The sequence below is a fragment of the Zeugodacus cucurbitae genome, chromosome 3 (assembly GCF_028554725.1).
Source record: "Zeugodacus cucurbitae isolate PBARC_wt_2022May chromosome 3, idZeuCucr1.2, whole genome shotgun sequence".
NCBI classification, from domain to species: Eukaryota; Metazoa; Arthropoda; class Insecta; order Diptera; family Tephritidae; genus Zeugodacus; species Zeugodacus cucurbitae.
In genome coordinates this window covers 66956603-66972120 of record NC_071668.1, presented here as the reverse complement: position 1 = coordinate 66972120, position 15518 = coordinate 66956603, and the positions used below count along the sequence as shown (strand labels likewise).

At 32.9% G+C, this 15518-nt stretch overlaps 1 protein-coding gene across 2 annotated transcripts in view; it reads left to right on the top strand.

Moving 5' to 3' along the window:
• Positions 1-8926, top strand: part of LOC105208529 (protein numb) — a 94454-nt gene extending 85528 nt beyond the window's left edge. The window contains exons 2-4 of one of the 2 annotated variants that reach the window (XM_054226465.1): positions 4656-5320; positions 5633-5881; positions 6979-8926. In XM_054226465.1, the coding sequence (XP_054082440.1) occupies positions 5240-5320; positions 5633-5881; positions 6979-8466 (1818 nt within the window). In that variant the 5' untranslated portion in view covers positions 4656-5239 and the 3' untranslated portion in view covers positions 8467-8926. The remainder of the gene's footprint in view (positions 1-4655; positions 5321-5632; positions 5882-6978) is intronic. The other variant, XM_054226467.1, reaches the window with a different exon arrangement.
• Positions 8927-15518: the final 6592 nt, after the last annotated feature.

Here is a 15518-nt window from a genome sequence, read left to right as displayed (position 1 = left end):
AAAAGAAATAAGAATAAAAACCAGTTTTCTCTTTCATGTGCCTTTTATTGCAAGCTTCTTTTCTTTTGATGAAATTTAGAACGGAAATCGTACGAAAAAAGCATACCTGCATGCCTTTTAGTTAACTGTAGTGTACATATGTATATCAGAAAAAAAAGAAGAAAAAAATAAAACAAAAGAAGAACAAGAAATAACTAAATAAAAGAAAGGCAAAAAAAAAAATAAAAAATAAATAAAAAATAAATAAACAAAAAAAAAATTGAAAGAAAGCAAACGCAAAGCAATTAAAGCTCACATTAACAAATCGACTGAGTAAAAGCGAAAACCAATAATAATATAAACCAATGTCGCATTCAACACATATCGACATATGTATATTCAAAGCCTCAGTAAAACTTTACAGCTGGTATTCGTAACAAAGCGTAGTCATAACAAATGTGTTCCAAGTATATTTTACATGCCAAATGACCATTATAAGGTGGCTAGACTACGTGCTTACAAAGAAACCTTACGGATAAGTGCGCTGAATATAATGCGAATGCGCTGAATAGGCAGTTAGTAGTCGATTGGTTTCCCAAGCTTTTAAATAGTTCATAATCATTAATAGATGTTGAAAAAATTTGCTGAACACAATGCTGAATGCACTGAATATATAGATGAATGGGCAAAAGAGCTTCCCAAGCTTTCAAAAAGTTGATAATCATTAATAGATGTTAAAAAAATGTGCTGAATATCACGCTGAATGCACTGAATATGCAGTTTGAATTAGAAAAGCGTTTTAGAAGTTGCTAAATGGTTAATAATGACTAAAATACGTTGGAAAACTGTAATGAATACGTTTCAAAGTGAGCTGAATTAATTGCTTTGCATGCAAATATGTGTTAAAAGCTTCAAAGCTGCAGTTCAAGCATTATTAGGTCTTGAATAAATGAGCTGACTACTTTGCTCAATGATTTGAACGACTTCAAAAATAAAATAGAACTTGTTATAAGGAATAGCTGCCGAATAGACATAAAACATATTTTTTTATTAAAAATTTATAAAAAAAAAACTATTTTATTATTTCAGGTACAAATATTTTACTTGCGCTGAATAGCTGCTGAATTATATAAAAATGTGCAAATCTCATCAAATACTTCATTATTTAATGCACAAACATTTTGAGTGCGCTGAATAGCTGCTGAATTGATGTAAGAATCCAATGAAACCTTTTTATGAAAACTAAATTAGTTTCCTATAAGGCTGAATATGTGCTGAATTGCCACAAAAACGATTTGTTAAAATATTAAGAAAAATATGTTAAGTGTCATTTAATAATGGTAATTCTAAGCTGAATATGCCGCTGAATTAGCTAAATACTTAAAAAAATCAACTTATTAAAATGTTTGCAAGCTGCATACTTGTTTGAAGAGCTAATACAGTGAAATCAAAGCTTTTCTTCACACAAATTAGGTGCTAAATAAAATAAAATTAGTTAAAACTCGTAAATTAAATGAAAATTAATAACAAATTACGCAGAAAGCCGGCATTAGTCAGCTGCTTAGTCAATAATTTATTGGCTAAAAATATTATGAGCACAGAAAATGGCTGAAATAATATAAATCCGCTAGCACACAGTGTCACCAGCCTAACGTCAGTAGCTGAGTACACATCTACATATATTTCTACGAATTACGAGATAATTAATTTTTTTTTTATTTTGTTTGCTTTTGATATTAGTGGCAACCAATTCACAGCTGTGCACTAATTGGAAAATCAGACATTTCTGACCGGCTTCACACCTATACTGGTACCTATACAGAGGCAGGCAGTATATTTGTCGAGAGGTTTTAGAATGAATGTAAAGAGGTATACAGCATTGAAGATAGAGATATAGAGAATAATAAAGTAGATTCTTCTTTAACTCAAATAAGTAAAAAATTTAATATCTTTCATTCTTGAATGTATTCTGGAAGTCTTAAGCTTTGTTCACCGTAGAGCACTGAGTATAATAAAACGAGAGAGACAGAATAATTTGGCGTAAAGACATTATTCAGCACAAACTTTTCTGCTTTCTTCAGCTGTATTATGGCTATTCAGCATCTACTTTTATTATTTGTTCAGCAATGTCGGCATTCTCACTCCACTGTGTGCTCAGCCTTAGCCTATAAGACATCTTAAGTGTAAAATATTTGTAGTTTAACGCTATTTTGTAGTTTCTTTGTATTAATTCATACTTTATTTAACTTTTCTACAAGCCTAAGCACTTTTGACTGCATTGAAATTTAGTTCGCTCTATATGCTCACCACTTGAAAGCTCTATGTCCACTCGATTGCACCACTCCTGTCGTACAATGATAATTCTACTACAATAACACCCCTCTATTTTTCTATTGTTGTCACTCTCTGCCATCAATTAAAGTTATTGTCATTTAAGTGTTTAAGTTTTCAACTCGTGGAGATATAGATTTCCATACTTGAGCCATATTGTGCTGCCCAGCTTATCGCCGCCTTCAATCGCCTAAGCAAAAGTATGATTGATCGCTAGCAAAAAGTTTGGTCTTTATGAGTGTATGCTTTTCAATTTTTTTTTTTTAACTGAGTATTTTTTTTTTCATTTTTTATTTCTATCATTTCATAAATCAGGAATTTTGGTATTTCATTTTTTGTTAACACCAACAAACACTTTTAATGGCTGTGACGTGTTTGAAAAATGGTATTCAATTTTTTGTTGTTGCTATTGATAGAGTGCGTCTATGCATTTGGGGTACGACATGACTAACAGACACAGAAAAAATCACAGTCGGCCAACAATAAAAGTGGCAGCTAAACACACTTGATCGACACGATTTGGCATAAAGTCCAATGAAATGAAACCGAAATGAAATCAAAAACGTGCTGCAGTTGTGCTCAATAGTGTATATCTATGTAGTTTTCATTTTTGTTACTGAGTCACCAAATGACTGTTTCTCTGTTTTCAACAACAAATCTGTGTGAATTCAATGAGTATTAGACAGGTTATTAGGCTTATCGTGCCGTTGGGGTATTTATGTAGATAATGGAAAGTAAAGTGGAACAGAGAAGAAGAGTGCATTAAAAATATATGGTGTAGGGTTGCCATGTGTTTAAATATTTTATTTAAAGAAATTCCAAAATGTTTTAAAATCTTTTTGATTTTAGTTAAATTAATGATTTTATAAATTGACTTGGCAACCCTAAAATTTAATTTATGATACAAGGCAGTATAATAACTAACTAATATAAATTAAATTAATTACATTAATTAATTACATTAGAAATATTTTCATTGGGGTTGCCAAGTATGCATATTTTATAATTCTTTTTATTCAAAAATCGGTTTTAAAAGCTTTCAGTAGGTTTACCAACTATAATTAAAAAATATTCTCTACTCAAATTACCTCTTATGTTATATTTGTAAAGGGTTGCCAATCACACTTAAACTGTTAATTTGGACATAACACTAGGCAGAAGCTTGATTACAGCTAAAGATCGACAAAAAATTATTTTTTTAAGAAGAAAATATTGTCTCGTTTATTATATGATCTAATATTTAAATCAATGAGGGGAGGTAATATATTTTTAATTTTTTAATTTCAAGCACACAATATCTCTTTTTATATAAAAATATTTTATGTAGCATGAAATAAAGAAGGGATTATTATTAGGATTATATTATTTTTTCTATGTTATTATTTTCAAAAATAATTCAAAAATATTCTTTCAAAAAAATAAACTTCAAAATAATGAAAAAATATAACACTAGAGTTGCCACTTACCTGTTAGTTCAGTCAAAAGTTTTCTTTTCATACTCACTATTGTAGATTTTGTAGGTTTTTGAATAAGCTGGAAACATAAAAAACGAAATTTTTAAAAAAATTAAATTGTGAGGAATACCCTAATAAGGATAATATGACTAAAGATAGCCTACTTGATTTCTGGCATAAAATTCAAAGATTTTATAGAAATTTTAGTGCTGCAAAACACAGAAATTCCAATGATTAATATCAAATTATTAGAAAAAAAATCATTATAGGGTTCCCATTAAACTAAATTATATGAGTTTAAAGAAAATTTATTTTTTTTTAATTTTCCCTCCAACTTACTATTTACTATTTTAAACTCTTCTAAAATTATGCTTAAATAAGAGTTAAACAAAAATGCAAAAAAAATTTAGAACCACCCTAGCTATACATCTCAGTTTGTTTAACTCAGGAGTGTTTAACTCACAAATATTTGTAGGAAAGAGTGAAAAACAAATTCCCAGTAGGTCTTACATAGACATTTATTATAAAAAAAATATATGTCAGGGGCAACCCTGTGCATATTATTAAACACACATATACTTTAGACAGGAAATAATTTGTGCGCAGATATTACATATCAATATGTATATTTTTATTAAAAAAAATATGCCAGTGTTGCCACCTACGCAAAATATATATATTTTTAATATTTTCTTTCGGAATATAACTTTTTTCGGCTTCACCAAAGACTTTTTATAATGTAATAACAAAGAGTAATTGCCAGAAAAACAGTTAACTTTTTTTGGATCTCAACCAAAAAGAAGACAACTTTGCTTTTGTGTCACGTCGCAACGCAGCGTAGAAATTTTCAAATGCATTCAACATTTTTTTAATAACAATTTTTATAAACAGTTTTAGCCTTCAAGAACAACCCACACACATTCAGAAAATACAACAAAAACGGAACGTGTACAACAACAAAGCCAAGAAAGTATGCGCTTAATTGATATTACTTAATAAACTTATGGACAAACAATTAATGGCAATTTAATAAAACCATAAGTGGCAGTTAATTGCAAAAATCGACAGAAGAAGAAGAAGAAAACGAAGAGGAAGCAGAAACACACATATAAATTGCAAGCAAAAAACGAAGAAAATTCTAAACAATTTGTGATACGAAGGTGTGAGTGAAGCAAATTTAAATAGCATTACTAACAAAAAAAAGATATTACACAAGCAAGCAACAACAACAGTAATAAGTGCGACGCTTACGGCGTTGAAATTTCAAATTATAACGGTCAAGCGTGTGTGGTGTTTGCAACCCTCGAGCGCATAGCTTTACCACGAACAAGTGAGACATTGGAAAGGATAGTCGTAGGAAGCGAACTAAGCAACGCCGAAAAGAAGGAAGGAAGGAAGTACGGCAGCCAACAGCAAATACTGTCGACAGTTGAGCGGAGGTAGTAGCGGCGGACAGCGCACAATTTAATTTCACTATGGGAAACTCATCGTCACACACACACGAACCATTGGAGCGCGGCTTCACACGCGGAAAATTTGGTGATGTCAAAAATGGGGTAGGTTTCATACACATGCATAAATGCATTTAAATATATGTATAGCAACAGCCGTAAGTATAACGAGAGTAGTAAGAAAAAAATATATAATAATAAACAATAGCATGAATGCTTAGCGCGTTCGAACCTCGTACGCTGAGCGCTTCAAAATTCAATGGTAGTCTAGCACTTGTTTCACACGATCGCATCGCTTTTGTGTTTTTTATTTTATTGTCTACAAAAATTTATATTTGAATATGCAACACATGCTAATGTCCTTTTCCCCTTTCTCTCCCTCTCTCTCTATCTTTGGCGCAACTTCATTCTCTTTAGAAATCCGCATCATTTCGCTTTAGCAAGAAATCACCAAAGAAAATGGATCGTTTGCGTCGATCCTTTCGCGACTCGTTTCGTCGTCGGAAGGACCGTGTGCCCGAATCATCGAAACCGCATCAATGGCAAGCGGACGAGGAGGCTGTACGTTCGGCGACCTGTTCGTTTGCGGTTAAATATTTGGGTTGCGTTGAGGTATTCGAATCGCGCGGTATGCAAGTTTGCGAGGAGGCCCTAAAAGTATTGAGGGTAAGTACACAATAATAATATCTATAATTGATGGAATTTGTGTGAAAAAAATGCGCTTTGAATCTTTGCATATTTGTCAGTTGACTGCGCTGTGGGAAGCGGTGTGACCTTTCCATGCGTCGATCCGGAATTTTAGAAGATGAAAACGTAGAATTCACTTAGAAGCCCCAAGCTTCCAGCTTCTGTTTCTCATAAAAACTTATCGAGAATACTCTATTCTTGACTTGAATTTAGACTAGTTCTAGCCTTATTTGAGATCTCTATACGATATTTTAAAATATATAAAGGTATAGAGTCTAGTACTTGAAGGGGCTCTGAAAACCCCAGACCCCTAGGTAGGAAAATTTTTTGAATCATAGACCTTACAAAGACCTAAGAATCTTAAGACGATGGCCTTATGCTTTAGAAGCTCTCAATAGTTCATAAAAAAATATAAAAATCCAGCAGATATAGATGCCAATTGTGATCTGTATATCGACAATCCTTCTGAAATTACAGGACTTCTTTTCGGATGAATTATTATATTACGAGTATTTGATGTTCGGTTAGGAAGTCATAGAAAACATCTGGTAAAGAGGTAAAGAAACAGTATAGTCTTATTCATTAATCCTAAGGATCTTACTTTCGATGTCTCAACAAGTTTCTGCCGAGAGGCTGTCCAAATCATTAATAAGACCCAACAACTCAAGACATCAAAAAATCAAAATTTGTTTTGTTGAAAAACAAAAAGATCGGGTGACCTGTGATTTGTTCCAGCAGAACACGTCTCATAATACCGTTAAGTCCCTCTCAAATTTTAAATCTCATAGAACTTCCTCACTGGATTATGTGAATTCAGGGCATATTTCATTCATAAATATATTTCGATAAACCACCATATTAAACCTCGATATGAAATTGTGGGCGTTTGTTGATGACACATCAATTAAGACCAAATGCATGAAAGCAAAATAAACAGTACTTTGTACTTTGTCATATAATCCCACAAATAACCGCAATCTCACAGCTGACAAATGTGGGCGTAGACTCGCGCGTTTATCACACACCAACACCACTAAACTACAGTCTCACTAATCATTTTACGCTTTTCATTGCAGAATTCGCGCCGCCGACCCATACGTGGTGTGCTGCACGTTAGCGGCGATGGACTGCGCGTCGTGGACGATGAGACGAAGGGCCTCATTGTCGATCAGACTATCGAGAAAGTGAGCTTCTGTGCGCCAGATCGTAACCACGAGCGCGGCTTCAGTTACATATGCCGCGATGGCACAACACGTCGTTGGATGTGTCATGGGTTCCTCGCCTGCAAAGAGCTCGGCGAGCGACTCTCACATGCTGTCGGTTGCGCCTTTGCCGTTTGTTTGGAACGTAAGCAGCGACGCGATAAGGAATGTGGTGTCACAATGACATTCGATGTGAAGAATTCGACATTTACGCGTACGGGTTCGTTCCGTCAGCAAACGTTGACCGAACGTTTGGCGCAAGGTGAGACGCCCTCAGCTGCTGTGCCACCACAGCCCAAACCATACAATCCGTTCGCCATCGAGCGGCCACATGCCACACCCTCAATGTTGGAGCGTCAAGGCTCATTTCGGGCATTCAGCACCATTGGCAGTCAATCGCCGTTCAAACGACAGATGTCACTGCGCATCAACGATCTTCCGTCCAATACCGAACGGCAGAAGGCATTTCTGGCAGCCGGTGGCGGTTCACTAGCCGCAGCGCTTGCAACACCCAATCGTAGTGTTTCACCAATACCAGAGATCTCACCAGCTAAAATGGGCATTGCAGAGATGGATAACGGTTGTGCCACCATCGACACTGTCAGCCAGCTGTGTCAGGAGCTCAGTCAGGGTCTGTCGTTGCTCAGTCAAAGCGATGCAATGATTGCGGCTGGCGATGATCTCAATTTCAATAATAATTTGAGCATTAATCAGAATATCATTGCCGCCGAGAAGACGCAACAACAACAAAAGGGAATCTCTACACCAACATCATTGCCGTTAGCTAGCAGTAGCAGCCATAGCATTAACGCTGCAACCAGCAGAGTTTACGAATATGCTGAGGGTGCAGTGAGTAATAACTCGATTGCGGCTGGTGCGGCCACCACACCAACAGCACAAGTGGCGCCACGCATCTCATCGGTATCACCAGTATCGACAAATTCGCCAGTACGTACACCAACAACACCAACGTTAACAATGACACCACCGCCACCATTGCCAGCTGGTCGCCCCGTGGAGATGGTCGCACCACTGCCCAATGCCGATCAATGGCTGGGCGAGGTGGTGAAGAAGACCTCACCGGCAGCTATTAAACGTGCACCACGTTTGCTCAACTCAACCGGTCGTACGCAATCGATGAGTGCTGCACCACAATTGGGTGTGGATCCCTTCGATGCCGAATGGGTGGCCGGCGTAACCAAGCCACTGTCACCCGATCTACCCGGCGTGGCGGCCACTACACCAGTGGCGTCTGCAGTGACGCCCATCGCTAGCAGTACAGCTGCAGCAATACACCACAGTACCAATCCATTTATATCACCGCCGAAGGTACCGGCGCAAACATTCCAGGTGCAACTGTAGACGCTGTAGGCGTGAGGTGTACCAGCCGCGTGCTAGTAGTTGATGTCATCAGTGAGGTAGCACATGTGTTCGATCTATATCATGTTAGGGTCGATTAGCAACTCGAATTATGTAAGGTGTATGGTTAGGTTGCAAATATGTTTGGGCGCTATCTAAATGTTGTTGTTGTTAATGCAAAATGAATTTGAGTGTGTTAGCAAATGTAGCGATTTCTGCTATGGAATTGCATGCACTGCCAAGAATTGTTTAATAAAAATAAATGTAATTTTATTATAAAGTTTCAAAATAGTTATGAACTATTCCACATGTAACTAGTTGTTTTCGGACCAGTTGCCAATTTACGCGCAATTATCGAAATAAAATATGTAAATAAAACCTGAAATTATAATATGTAAAAATTACTAAAATGTAACTAGTTACTTTTGGACCAGTTGTAAAATTTTAACCACATTCAAATAATTTTAAATTTAAAAAAATACGTAAACATATTTTTCAACACTTGTTTAACTTAGAATTATTTTGACATAACCTTGCTGGTTATTTTTCGACTTCAAAATATTTTATTAGAATAATTGTATATATTAAAAAATTAATATTTAATTTCATACTAATTTTTCGTGCTTAATTAGACAAAATATTGTAATATTTTGACACCACTGTCCATATAAATATATATATTAGACTTTCCAGAACCATTTTAGTATACATATATTAACTAAAAAAAGAAGACTAGTTACTTTTGGCCCACCTCTGGAAATAGTATTAATTTAAAAATGTAATTCAACTTGCGAAATTTGTATAAATTGTTTATTAAGAATTATTGTTATAAAATTAATTAGTTCTCTTTGGACTAGTTCGCGATTCTAAAAACCAAATATGTCGTTTGATTAAGTTCGTGAAGTGGTTCATTGGCTACTACTCCGTATTTAGGACTGTTAAATGCTTGATAATACATTAAAAATAGAGCTCGAAATGCAATTTACGAAAAATCGACATTTACACATAAAAACTCAACTAGTTACATTCGGACTAGTTCTCATACTAGTTTTCATAAATATTTTCTTTAATTTTTTTGCAGTGTATGTAATTCTAAATTAGTAAAAACATGTAAGCATGCTTTTGAACTCAAAATTTTTGCAAAAACCCACAAGCGCGCCCACAACAACAACATATATATTAAGTGATCTATGTACTGTTACATATTTGAGTTGCTATAAATGTTACTGCAGTTTAGATGAGACGATAAACAATGTTATTATATTACCTACAGCTAAATTATTAATGTTAAATGTACTTAAATAGTTTATAAATGAATTAACACTAAATGGATGAGCAGCTGAAACGGAATTACTTAAAGTAAGCGTTGAAACAGTACATGCACTTATATAATTATGTGAAAAAAAACATATAATTATTTTGAAAAATTGAAAAAAGAGATAAAAAATTAAAACAGATAAAGATAAAAAATTATTACAAATATTAAAAAAATTATAAAATTAATTTCAAAAATACAAAAATTAAATAAAAAAATACAAAAATTTAATTTCAAAAATTTCTAAAATACAAAAAATTAATTTCAAAAATTTCTAAAATAAAAAAATTAATTCCAAAAATAGAAAAAATTAATTTCAAAAATACAAAAATTTTATTTGAAAAATACAAAAATTTAATTTCAAAAATACAAAAATTTTATTTGAAAAATACAAAAATTTAATTTCAAAAATACAAAAATTTTATTTGAAAAATACAAAAACTAAATTCAAAAAATTCAAAAAAGCTGGGCAGCACGCCAAGTGATAACCGAGACAGCATAGTAATGTGTAGTAAATTAGTATAGCGAAAGATATCCATATACATACATATAAAAGACATTAGATTATGTATTAAAAATATATACATCTAAATATCAACTAACAATTACAAAACAGTAATTAATTAATACTTAAAAAAAAAATACAATATTAATTAGTAAATGCACATACAAAAGTAAAGAAAAGCTAAGCGCATTGGAACACACGCTGTTAATTGAACTATTAATGTTAACTGTAACTGTACTTAAATTGCTTATAACATGAAAAAAATAACCTAAATCGCATACATACATATATAAAAAATTAAAATTAGTATTAAATAAAGTATATAGCTTACTTAGTGAAAGTATAAATGCAGCTAGTAATAAATATATGCAGTTGAAAAAAATGCAGTAATTCACTTACAAACATACATACATATGTGAAAATGTATGTACAGTATATCCACTAGAAAATGTAGCCAACATATGTGTATGTAATTGAATATAATTTTAACAAATTTTACTTAATTTTTTTCCATTTCTTACACACAACACTTGCCTTTTTTGCTTGATTTTCTTTTAAAATATGTATAACAGTAATAAAATATAAATGCAAATATTAAAAAATAACTTTAAAATAATAAAAAATAATTTTAAAACCTTAAAGAATAATTGAAAACTTAAAAAACTATTTTTTTTTATATTAAAACAATAATTTTTAAATACTAAAAATTAATTAAAAATATTTAAAATAATTTCCAATATAAAAAAATAATTTAAAATATTTGTTCAATATTAAAAAATGATAAAAATAATTTAAAATAATAAAAAAATATTTTTTTTAAACAACTGAAACAATAAAAATGAATTAAAAATAATAAATCCGTAAATAAAAATTTAACATAATTAACACTAAAAAATTTACAAAATATATTAAAAAAATTAATTTTACTTTGTACAAATTGTATTATACTATCTTTAAAACATTTGAAAAAAAAATTATTATTTTTACGCTACTGCATATTGTTATCGTATTTAGTTGTATGTACGTATGTATATGTATGCATGTAAAACTAAAAACAAAAAAAAACTACTACAATGTATATGTACGTTTTGTTTATACATATATATACAACTAAAATATGAATAAATATATTTACTTTAAATGAATAAAAAACAAAAAAATAATACAACTCTGCATATTTACTTAAAGTGTAAGCAACAACAAGAAGTGAATAAATAAAAGAATGCTTTAATTGAAATGTGTTTATTAGCAAATAACAAAAAATAAGTGTCTACCATAACCTACTCACGCTCAAACACACCAACAACACCACCACCACCAGCAGCAACAGCAGGCGCAAGCAAATTTTAACTTAGAAAGCACCGATTTCTCCGCATATATTATATATTTGTATAACTACATACATACATACATACATATATAGATATATATAGTTATGTAATACAAAGCATACAAAAATCAAAAAAGAACTACAAAAAGGGATTTATCGTTAAAGGTTAGAAAAAAATTAAAATTTTTGAAAAATTCTACAAAAAATATTGCGCTGAAAATCTCTTTACAAGCAAAATGGTGGGGACTTGGCTTAGCAAATTGATAATCTCAAATTTACACAAATTTTTGAAGAGGATTGAAAGACTAATATGGGATTTATGGGGCTTATTAATGAGCTGAGATCAACATTTATTTATTTTGGGAAGAAGATGTACAAAAAAAAATGTGAAGATATTAAACCGATTTGTTAGTTTCAGTTTCAGAGATTCTTAGGAGGCTTTAAATTATTCTAGAGAATCCTACAGTTACATCGGTTTCAGAATCTCTCGCCATGTTTCATACTATAAACGAAGATAGACCTATAGAAATGTATTTTATTTTTGAATAGAGATGTTTCTGTGACCTTCAGTCTCAGCACAAATGAACGTTCTTTGATATATTATTTCTTTTCTAGAACCTTCAACATAAAACAGTTCTCAGAGAACCAATACGATTTTTCTTTTGTTACCACTCCATTAAAACATATTCATCCATATCCGCCAAGCTTCCCAAAAAATAAGCTTAAGAAACAGTGGACTGGATGTATGATTGATATCGAATGGTCCCGACAGAACCTTTCTAAATTCGACGGAACTATTGCTTCTGTAATACCTATGAAACACTTCTTCAAAAGTTCATACACCATAAGCGATGAAGTTATTTGAAACTACTTTTGTAGAAGTAAAGGCTATAGAGACATTTCTTTAGAGCGTCTTCTCCAGCATTAATGAATCTGAAGCATATGCAAATTCATTTTAATTAGAAAACATACGAAGTTCCTACTACTAAAAAAGTACTAAATTGCATTTGAATAGGTAAAATCAGTGCAATTTGGAGTTGTCATTAAGGACCTAAGCAAACATGGACGGCATTTAATACAGATCCCATAATAAATAATTATACCTATGACTCAATTATCTAACACAATAACGGACAAATTACTCTGTTATTTGTGTCTTATAGCCTTTTTATTTTTAATAAAAAAAAGCTACGGTAGATGTCGCTGCCAAAAAAAGCAATCAGCTGATCAACTTTTTATGAAAAGCAAAAACAAAAATGTAGAACAGCTGATCGATTATCGAGTAGCCGTCAGTGTAAAAGGCAAAAAAGGGTTTCTCAAAAAAAATTTTGATTGATCAATTAATTTGGCTGTCTAAAAACGCTATTAAAGAAACTACAATCCAGTCCGAAGAATTATTGTCAGATATGAAATGAAGATATTCTACAAAATTGAATCTGGTGTAGAATATAGTTCAGTTACGAAGGAATGAAATGTTGCTAGGGAGTTTTTATTCACAGAGAGGAGATTTTGAGCATGAAGAACAAATAGTTCTCTCAGAGTCTTTACAAGTAACTTATGAGTAAATGAGAGATTTTTAGAGTATTTTCTGATTGATAAAAATTTATTATAAGGGGTTTAGATCAACTGACAAACCAAACTCAGATAATAATTAAAATGTAGTCCGATAAATGACAAAGGGACACTGATAATCGAAACTTTAAGGCTCAAAATGAGATAATGCAATTGTAATAACATCAAACAGTTTTATTTCGAGAACTCTTCTTCTTCCACATATATTTTTATATCATAATAGTTCATAATACTTATTAGTTTAAAAAATAAAGCCTATCTCTCTCACTAACTCTCATTTATAAGCCCCTTTAATCCCACAAAAAATCCGGTTTGTAAACTCCAATGGACATTTCTTAAAGCATTTCAAGGTAACCAGAATGCAAAGGCAACTATTTATTATTATTAAAATTGTAAAATTGTATATGTATGTATAACTAACCAACTGACTTTATATGATATATAGATATTGATACTGATCGATCATGCATATCGCTATGTTCACCACTGCAAGCGGGAACAAATATATATACACACTTGGATATAAATAAATCAAATATACTACTTTCTAAGATTTTAATGCAGCATTTGAAATTGTTACAAACTAAAACGTACATAAATATAAAATAATAAAAGAAATATAATTAAATTGCCAAAAATAAGGAGATTATGTGTAATTTTTTGGTTGAGATATCAAGGGGTGAGTTTAATTGTTTTAATCTTGGAAATCAAACAGGATTCAGTTCAGTCACAATATATGTATATACCTATCAATAAGAGACTAACCAATCTTCTAAGAATCATGCAACCAAAGTACTTTTGGTTGAGTTCATTTTCCAAAATCACAGAATACTAAGCCTTACCTCAGGTAGGGTTTTAGCGATGTTCGACGTTGCTGGGGGACAAGTTCATGTAATATTATATCGATAAGACTTTAGTATCACCCATAGATGGTTTATCGTCGGTTTTCAAGTAAGCTGATATAAAATGCTTGACATTACTCAGCCCTATTTTGAAAATTGCACCCACCTAGTGTTCGTATTTTAATGAACGCATCAGTTATGACTAACTTCAAGATTTGGCGACCATGGATTCTACCTTTTGTTTTAGAAAAAAACCGTTAAATATGACGAAGGAACTTTGAAGAACCGATTGCAATGGGAGCCCTGGAGCTTGGACTAGCAAATAGAAGGGTCACTTATATAGTTCGGATTTATTTTGCTGTTGGTATTGTGGTTAAGCCAAGAAGAATGTACTATGAACTCATCTGGAAATTGAAGGCATAGCTTTTGCCTTCGGCTAAAGAGACTCTAAATATTAGATTACACGTGGTCGATATTAATAAAACCTTCTTTCGAAATATGAAACCAATATATATATATATATATATATTTGGCGTAGAAACCGCTTTAAGCGATTATAGCCGAATCCACCAGAGCGCGCCACTCGTTCATCCTTTTTGCTTTTTGGCGCCAACTGGATACACCAAGTGAAGCCAGGTCACTTTGCACTTGGTCTTTCCACCGGAGTGGAGGTCGTCCTCTTCCGCGGCTTCCTCCAGCAGGTACTGCATCGAACATTTTCAGAGCTGGAGTGTTTTCATCCATTCGTACAACATGACCTAGCCAGCTTAGCCGCTGTCTTTTTATTCGCTGATCTATGTCAATGTCGTCGTATAAATTGTACAGCTCATCGTTCCATCTTCTGCGGTTTTCGCCGTTGCCAACGTGCAGAGGACCATAAATCTTACGCAAAACCTTTCTCTCGAAAACCGCAAGAGTCGTCTAATCGGATGTTGTCATCGTCCACGATTCGGCGCCATACATCAGGACGGGAATAATGAGCGACTTGTAGAGTTTGATTTTTTGTTCGCCGAGAGAGGACTTTACTTTTCAATTGCCTACTTAGTCCAAAGTAACACCTGTTGGCAAGAGTGATTCTGCATTGGATTTCAAGGCTGACATTGTTAGTGTTGTTAACGCTGGTTCCCAAGTGGACGAAACTATCTACAACTTCAAAGTTATGACTGTCAACAGTGACGTGGAAGCCAAGACGCGAGTGCGCTGACTGTTTGTTTGATGACAGGAGATATTTCGTCTTGTCCTCATTCACCACCAGACCCATACGCTTCGCTTCTTTATCTAGTCTGGAAAAAGAAGAACAAACGGCGCGGTTGTTGCTTCCGATGATATCAATATCATCGGCATACGCCAGCAGCTGTACACTCTTGTAGAAGATTGTACTGGCTCTATTTAGCTCTACAGCTCGTATTATTTTTTCCAGTAATAGATTGAAGAAGTCGCATGATAGTGAATCACCCTGTATGAAGCCTCGTTTGGTATTGAACTGCTCCG